This window comes from Fulmarus glacialis, unplaced genomic scaffold (assembly GCF_000690835.1).
Source record: "Fulmarus glacialis isolate BGI_N327 unplaced genomic scaffold, ASM69083v1 scaffold4556, whole genome shotgun sequence".
Classification (NCBI taxonomy): Eukaryota; Metazoa; Chordata; class Aves; order Procellariiformes; family Procellariidae; genus Fulmarus; species Fulmarus glacialis.
The window spans coordinates 6,892-15,766 of NW_009216089.1; the positions used below are offsets into that span (position 1 = coordinate 6,892).

At 41.7% G+C, this 8,875-nt stretch overlaps 1 protein-coding gene across 1 annotated transcript in view; it reads right to left on the reverse strand.

The window, feature by feature from the left end:
* Nucleotides 1-1,000: 1,000 nt before the first annotated feature.
* Nucleotides 1,001-8,875, reverse strand: part of BLVRA (biliverdin reductase A) — a 30,269-nt gene continuing 22,394 nt past the window's right edge. The window contains exons 5-7 of the mRNA XM_009579157.1: nucleotides 8,066-8,173; nucleotides 7,155-7,326; nucleotides 1,001-1,447 (exon numbers count right to left, since the gene is read on the reverse strand). Coding sequence (XP_009577452.1) covers nucleotides 1,174-1,447; nucleotides 7,155-7,326; nucleotides 8,066-8,173 — 554 coding nt within the window. The 3' untranslated portion in view covers nucleotides 1,001-1,173. The remainder of the gene's footprint in view (nucleotides 1,448-7,154; nucleotides 7,327-8,065; nucleotides 8,174-8,875) is intronic.

Sequence of the window (8,875 nt, forward strand, 5' to 3'; positions counted from 1 at the left end):
AGGCAATCGGAGGAATTGTTAGTAGTATTGTGTGCTGTTTAGGCTTCTCCTAAAACTAAAATGCTTCTTTAGGGAAGTGATAATGTCTTCATACGTGACACTGGGACTACTGTAAAATGCTAAAGACCCACCCCCGCAGGTGTCATATGCCATAACCGCATGGCTACATTTGCAAATTGCTCCACTTTCTACATTTCTCTAATTTTATCACTATTTCTAATGAATTCCACTGTTTCCAGGAGCACATTAATTATTTTTTTCTTAAAGGCAGGACGTATATTATTTTTAGCAGTGATCCGTTCACATGCTGAATTAGACACAGAACACAAATGAAGGGCAATAATATGCTGCTTCCAGCACAAAAAAAGAAAAATATTTAGATTCAGTAGAAAGCAGGCAGGCAATGCGTTAGTTTAATGTACTGTTCTAATCTCTGCTGGAAAAAGATTTCCATGTTGGCACAGGGCACCAGAGAAATTAAGTGAGTGAACTCAACACGGCATCTACCAAGAGACAAGATATTTCTTCTATTCTGGTTTGATACCAGTATAGATTCTATTTGAAGGTAGATGATTTCCAACGTGAAAAAAAAAACCAAAAAACACAAAAAACCCCAAACAGGCACAACAACCAATTAGAGCAAACACACAGAACAATTCAGGGCATCTGGAAGAAAAGGTCAGGACTGTGGTGGCACAAGTTCTGCAGATCAAGTAAAGAGGTGGAAAACTCACCTAAAACTTCATTCTAGCTAATATTTCATTCTAGCTAATACTACATGAATACTACTAAATGAGACACATCTCATTTTCAGATGTATCTTGAGGGGAAAAAAAACCTCAGGAGGGAAAACCATATCTAGTATTTGCAGTCCTCCAGGATCTGCTCTCAGGGACATTTCCAGCAGACTCACAGGAAAGCTTGTTGCTGCTAGGTTCCTATATGCCTTTAAGGACAGCAGTGAATCAGAGCAGGGTAATGGTGCTTTGTTCTGCTGCAAACCAGAAGGCACGGGGTATAGACCAGGCTCTCCAGCCTACCCGGAGAGCCTAGGAATCACAACTAGTCAAAAAGAAGGTAATGAAACAGAAATAGCAACTGCTTGATGGCAACAGCGAGCTCTAGCCCTACAGCTTTCCTGTCTGCCATGTTCCTCCTTCCCTAAGAGCAGTCTCAGGAACAGATTTTCTCTGGCTGTTCACAGTGCTGTTGGATCACGTCGGCAAGGTCAAGACACCGCAAAATTCGCCATTTCTCAGCAGCCAGCTCCTCCTTGGATACCTGGCCCAGCAGTTTTTTGGCAAAGAGGTTCTGATCCTGCATGAAAAGGCCTACAGCAGACCTTGGGGCTTGAGGGAAGTTCTCCAGGCAACCACTTGTGAAACAGAAGTTGATTTTCTTTTCACGTCTCATCCCTGGTCCCCTTTCTTCAATCCAGGTCAGAGGTCTAGTGTGGAGGAGCAGAGAAAAAGAAGAGTATTTATGAAGAAATGGAATCAACAGTTCCAGTTTATGCTTTTTTCTCAGCATTTACAGAAAATGCCCTAATAAATACACCATTTTTAAATATCAGTCATTGCATATTCAGGTAACATGTTCTGACTAACATGCCTTGTGGTTACAGAGTTGAACACCAGGTAATAGTCTTAACTCTGCCACTGCTTCATGCCATGACTTTCAGCACACCATCCAAGCTCTCTCCAGCTTTGTTTTCCCTACGCACAAAGTGAAGCCAGCAATGTCTAGCCATCTCACAGGGAAGAGGGAAGTTTAATCTGTTTGCTTGTGGACTTGGATGAAAAGTGCACTTAAACATCCAAATATTTTGTGCATGATTCAATCACAGCTAAACTCGCAAGGCCCTCAATGTCTAGTCATTCCTCCAGCAAGAATAAATTTACTTCACTCAGGTACATAATGATGACCCAGGAACTACTCTGCAAGCTGAGCACCACCCCTTTAGGATGAGCTGGACAGATGGCAAGTTCACTCATGCAGACACTAGCGTCTGTACTCTCTGAACTTTTCAAATACGTTTCTTTCTCTCCACTGGGAGCACTGAGTTGATCCTAGAGATTACACCAGAAGATGTCAATTTGCCTGTTTCAGCTACATAGACTCTCAGGCAGGTCTTTCTTAATCAGAGAAAAGTCCTGTCTTACGCCAACATGATAGAGACAGTCTCCAGGCCAAGCATTGGTGGTGTTGGCTATTGGCTGGCATAACTCACAGGTCCTCGCACTTTCCTCCCCAACTTCCCAGTCTGGCTGAGGAAAGAGGAGCCATGGGACATGCTGCACTGCTTCAGGGGTCTTAAAAGACTCCCTGGCCCAACACTGCAAATGCTTGCAGAGGCTTTAAGGAATGGTCCTCAACACCAGCCACAGCCACGATCCTCCCTTCCTGCTCTTTTGTCAACTGCCTAAACTGTGCCATTACCTTTCTGCAGCTCATTCATCAGCACTCACTATTGCCTGTGTTTAGAGGATGCACATTATTTTTCTTACTTGGTTATTGATGGCCCTTCCACAGCCCTTTATGGCCCACTTTAGTCTGCCACTCACAAATTATGAGGGCATCAATACCATGGAAGAATAAATTCTGTCTCCAAGTACTGCCCGTTAAATCTTCAATATCATTAGATCTGGAAAGAAAAGTCCTTGTCAGTTTACCCTGAACACATTCTGCAGAGCACTCAGTTTAATGATTCTGCACCTCTCGTGTTTTATGCTTTAGAATCCAGTTTCTACATTCACATCGTTGCATCAGTTATTCTTTGCTCACCTGTAGTGCCACACACATGCCCTACAAATTAAGCATGGCCAGATGAACCTGACTGAACAGAATAAAACAACTGGAGGATAAAAAAAAAAAAGGACCCAAATCACAGCCTGCAAGAATGCACCGGAAAAAATCCTCAGAGGACTAATAAATGCAAAGACACCATGCGTTTCAGGAAGTTCCAAGGCTACATGTCACTGCAGGCCAGAAAGGTGCTTGAGAGCCGTATCACTTGGTGTTTTCTGTGTTCCCATCCTCCTTCCCCGAGGTGCCGTCTGTTGACCTCGGTCAGAGGCAGGCCACTGAGCAAGCTGGGTTTTGCTCTGACTCAACAGAGCCAGTTTTATGTTCTTATGATAGCGAACAGCCACAGAGGGTTCAGGCCACTGTTATTCAAAGCTGCTTTATCTCAGGTAGGCAGGTATGAAGAAACCACTGGGCAGGCATAAGCAAAGATCTCCACCACGTAATAGCTGGGAGTCCACAATATGATCCAAAACAGGCAGTGTCAATGCAGAGTCACCTCCCTGGGGTGATCTAGAGCAGATGCACACCAATGGTCAGGCTCAAGTGCATGCTTTCTTCTGCTCTAGCTTAGGGAAGCCACTGAACCAGAAGCACAATCATGCAGAGTGGGTAGAATTTAATCAAAGTGATTAAAATGACTGATTTAGATCAGTGAGCAAGAAACTGTTGGGTTTACTGATAGATTTATCTTCTCTGCGATCGGATTTTTAGTTATTTTCCCAAAGAGAGGTTGATTCTACTTGATTGGTAACCAAAACGTATTAATTTTTAATTAACAACAATTTCTACACTAAAATTAGTCCCTTTTTTGCTATAAAGATAGGTATGCTGCAAGACTGCACATTATTTAAGCAATTTTCTAGCTTAAGAAATGGGATTGTATTTCATGTCAGAAAATTGTGAAGGGCTGCTGGTTTTTTAATAGATAATTTACTCATTTTCATTAAAGATTTGTATCAAAGTATTATGTGGCTATGGATGTAGTTGGTTATTTAGAAGTGTTAGTAGTGTTACTTAGAAGCAACAAATCCAGAATTTTTGGTAGCTGAATAAAGCCACATTAAATATGTTGGACAGTTAAGGAAGAAAAAGAAAGTTTAACCAAACACTGACAAACCACTTTTACACTGACTTTTTACAAAGCAAGCACTATCTGCAGTGAAGAAACCACCCTGACTTTCTATGGTCATTCTGTCTTTCCAGATTTCAGACTGGTAGAGCTCTCCTAGCTACATTTTATTCAGAGATTGGAAAAGCCTTTCTGCTTTTCTGATTCCCCGCTTCCTCAAATAATGAGTGGCCCTAGTTGGACTGTGCTAGCTCATTAAACCAAAATGAAGCAAACGCTCTTTGTACCTGCAGAAGAATTAAGCTGGTTTCACACTTGAAAGAATTCTGCGTCCACTCAGCTTAATATTTTATGCAGCAATTTCTGCAGAAAGCATGTATTACATGATTTTTTTAATGTATGTTCAATTTGCAGCTATTTTATTAGACTTTGTAATCTTAGATCTCAATAAAGTAAAAACATCATTTCAAATGTTTATTGTCAGAATATGTGTTCAGAATATGTCTTCAATTTCTTTTAAACATCCTCCTTTTCATGCTTTGAAAATGCCAATATTTTTTATTTACCATGCAATCAAAAAGGAGCTACCTTACCTTGGATGGGAATTAGACAATTAGACCCTATCCCTAGTTAACATCAAAAGAGACATTGCCCAAATCATTATCTCTCCAGCTCGCACTAAAAATTCATTTTTGACTTTTACTGAATCCAAGCTCTGTAATCCTGGGACAGGAACCGCAGTCCCAAACCAGCCGTGCTGTCAGTAGAGGTTTGGCTTTTGCTTTGCTCAATGTTTTATCACAGAGAGGCTGTCAGCTCAACTGTCTTGGAAACACAACAGAGGCAGAGGTCATCTCTCAGATAGCTGGGCATCAGGCATTAACACACACCTCCAAAATCCACCCAGAGACAGATGAGCAGGGCCATGCAGCAGAGACAGACTATAGCCTTTGCACAAACCCCTGCTTAACAAGCAGAACACAGGCTCCTGCATTCTGCACCTGCTGTATTTTCCAAGGCAGAAAATGGGCTGAATTAACCTGATTTCTCAAGGTTAGTGTATTCATGTCTTTCAAAAAAGGATGGGATGCTCTCAGGAAAGGTGCAGACCTTTCCCATCCTTCAGCAAAATAAAGGTTGGGCAAATTAGAGCCGTAACGCCACCACCATTACTGCTGGGCCATAACTTCACTTGACGGAGAGTGGGCCAAATTCTCTACTGCTGTAACTCCACTGACGTCAATGGGGGAAGGTCAGCAGGAAAGAGAATACAGGAACGCTATGTAACTTTCCAGTCGGCGTAAATTATCCCAGAGGCGTAAAGCTGACTGTCCCCGAGGTCATTAAAAAGCTCACGGTGACAAAACACTTACTGACCCATACAAATAGTAGTGGGCTAAGAAAAGTGGGTATCTGTTAGCGGTCTAGAGCAGGAAAAAAAACAGAAATCCAGAAACTGTTCTGTATCTAGCAAATACCATGTATAGCAGCTAAGGACTACCTAGGAGACAGGACAGCCAGGGAAATGTTCAAGCCACCCACTAGTTCCACCTGCTGGAATTAGTTCAAAATCTCACTCTGTACAGATCTTTACAGCTACTCGTGTTACTGGCAAATTGCTAAGAGGGTAAACAGAGCTTGTATACCGAGTTCTGGCCTCTCACAACAGCATTTTAAAAGGAATTGGAAATGATGTTTTATTTAAAGAGAGAGCAAGATTGCTAAGACAAGATGCTAATCCCATGATAAACTGCAGTGGGCTTTGTAGGACTGGCTGATAAAATGCTTAACTAGACCCGCGGAGAAACTAATAGTTCAAATGAGCCCTGATTATTCACTCCCCAAATAGCTAGTCCTTCAGGGTATTACTTTTTTAACTAAACACTTATCTAAAATTCTTAAAGAAGTAAGCATTCATGTTTGGTGGTTTTTTCTTATTTTATTGTTGTTGGGGTTTTTTTTTTAAAGTGTTCTAGCAGTATAAGTACAACAAAAAAGGATAATTTATTACAAACGAAGATAGGCCAGACTATTTTCCCATGGGGTCTTATTTTCCCCTGCTCTCCCTAGTCTTCTCATCTGCCTCTTGTCATATGCCTGTGAGGGGGTCATCTGTCTCAAAGGCAGAGCGTGCTATGTGGAAAACCAGGAAAACAGGAGTAAAGGGAAAGGAACAAATTGTTCCATCACCATTCCTACTTCCTATAGGAAACATATAGAGCTTGGATAACTTCTCTGTAGTCAGACAATTCTCAAGTTGCATCTATAGCATGCAGTAAACTGTTGTTGTAAGTAACTTCAACCTATCTGAAAGGACTGGACCTCCATGCGGACGGCCCAGAATGACCAAACCGGAGAGTTTCCAGCAAAATACACCACCAGACTTTGCGCCAAGTTGAGTACTCAATCCACAGTATGAAACACCAATGACTTACTTCATGGTCATATAATATTTTAAAATATACTATTTTATAGCAAGGCCATTAAAAATATACTATTTGATAGCAAGGCTATTGTTATCATATAATAAAAGGGAGATCAAACTCATTATTATAAAATGCATCATCGAAAGAATTTTCTGCAAGAAAGTCATAGTGCAATGACTGGAAAAAATGACAAGTAATCCTGGCTGCGGCATTCTCACTCAGCCTGACACACTCATGCAACAAAAGCAAAAAGACAAGAAATAGACTGTTGTCCTACTCAGGAAAAATCGAGGAAACTTCACGACTGCAGATTAGGCATTAGTCAAGAGCAAACTTTGCATGTTGGCCTTTCAATAGTTTATTATACTTCTGCTCAAAATGTATAATTTTCTCTTAACCTCCAGCTAGTACTACATATTAGCAAAAGTATTATAGTGCTATAAGCTAAGTATTACAACTAGTGCATTACCTTTTCAAACAGTCATATATTTTCAACCTTTAAAGAAAGGTTAACTTTCAATGTACAGCTAGAATGTCTGATGCTAAACAAAAAATATCCTGCCTCTGAACAATTTTTCAGAGTGCAAGAGAAGGGTCTTTCAGTCTTGGGCATGGTAAAATGCATTATGGGCCCATTCCTGCATCAGAAAAGAGCTTTTAAACCTCCTCATGCTCTTCAGCAGACATTGTATGGTGGTGGCTCTTTTTAACATGATTACTATAGGAAGCATTTTCAGGTCTGTTTCTCTTGTACACTTCATGCCAGCATCCACCCATTTCCACAAGAAGAAGAGAGGATGCAGATGATACCTGAGGAGCCTGGCTCACCTGCTGCCACAGCCATTACTCACTTCTTGTTTGCCGTCTGAAAATGAACAGTCATTCTGGAATAATTCTTATCCTTCTGCTTTTCTCTGGTGGCAGAGGTAACAGTGAGGTCTCCGAAGAGGTCAATCAGCCAAGTCAGTCGGGCAATACCACTGAAAGCTGGGAATCCTGTTTTGTTTTCATCGAGGACGCTACCTGGTGCAACGGCAACAGAAAGTCTTGAGAAATGGGAAAAAGAATAATGCCCTCTGCATAGGAAAGGCTGAAGAAACTGCAGTGTTACAGGCTTAGAGATCAGGGTGTAGAAAAGCCATGAGCGGATGGATGGACTGAGTAGGAAAGTCAACAAACATGGTCAACCTTGAAATGGATCAGTTGGTGAGCTATGACAGAGAAGGCTGCACAAAGTACATATACAACAAACCCTTCAGGATGTGTTGAGGACAGGAGGGTGTATGTGGATTCAACAAGGGAATAAAGTAAGGACAAAACTATGACTCGAAAATCTCTCCCAGCTCTTCTGGGGCCAACCACCAGTACAGAAGACCAAAGGTCCCCACTAGAAATTGGGACATTTTGACAGAGCTCATCCTTCTCTCTGAGACCAATGTGAATGAGAAATTAGTCACTACCACCACAGTACAGAAGGGACGAAGAAGTGCTCTCTCCTCCATACAGCAAGGCACGGGCTTGCGTTCTTCACCAGGTAGCAGAAAGAGATTAACAAAGCAGCAGCCCATAGACAACAACTGTTAAGGCAAAGGTGCTTTCCAGACAGTTCTGTAATTTCATGGAAATATCCAGAACGGATACCTGTGTCTCTAGTCAGTTTGTAGACAGACTCTCATCTAAAAGGACTGAATGAAGCCTGGAATGTCCCTGTGGAACAGGCAGACAAATCCCAATGGACTTCGATTTCCTCATAGCTACTGACCTGTGAAATGCAATGTTCCCTTCACCAGGTCTTTCCCAGCCACCTCTTTTTTCAGCTGCTTGTACTCTTCCGTCAGAAGCTCAATGTGCTCCACATGGAGTACTTTACCTGCCATTAAAAAAAAAACCAAAAAAACCCCACACACACCAAAAATCAGGACAGATTAAATAAGAGCCTTCTGTGTGAATCAAAGGCACGTCTAAGCAGTAAAGGCTTCACCAGCCACCAGTGGGAACTCACGTAGAAATGTTCTCAGGCATGGTTGGCAAAATGATGTCAGGAAGAAAACCAAACATGGGCCCTGTGCTGAGGCATCAATCTGGGTTAAGGATTTTCAGGAGACAACAAATATAGAGACTACAGGAACAGTAGCCACTATGTTTAACAGGAACTCTGTAATGAAACCCAATACCCAACTAAAGCTGAAACATGAGTCTTCAAAGTAAAAGACAGATTAATTCTTGGCCTCTTTCCCCTCACATTTCCTTGTTCTGCATTTTTCCTCCCAGGGTAGTAGGAAAGAAAAAGGAGGGGAAAAAAATAGCATAATACTCAGACCCAGATTGTAACAACATGTTAAGAAGTACCTCCCTCCATTGCAATTAATTGGGCTACTTTGGAATAGAGGCTATCCAATACCCATTGAATGTGGCTCTCATTCAGTATGTGTTTTTCTGGAAGGTTTCCAGGAGAGTCAATTTAGGCTGCTGACAGTAACTGTTGCTGCTTCAAGAGAAGAGGCATAAATTCTGCTCAATGGGAAGCCATTTGGCAAGCAACAAGGCAGTAAATGGTGTTGGTACAGGGAAA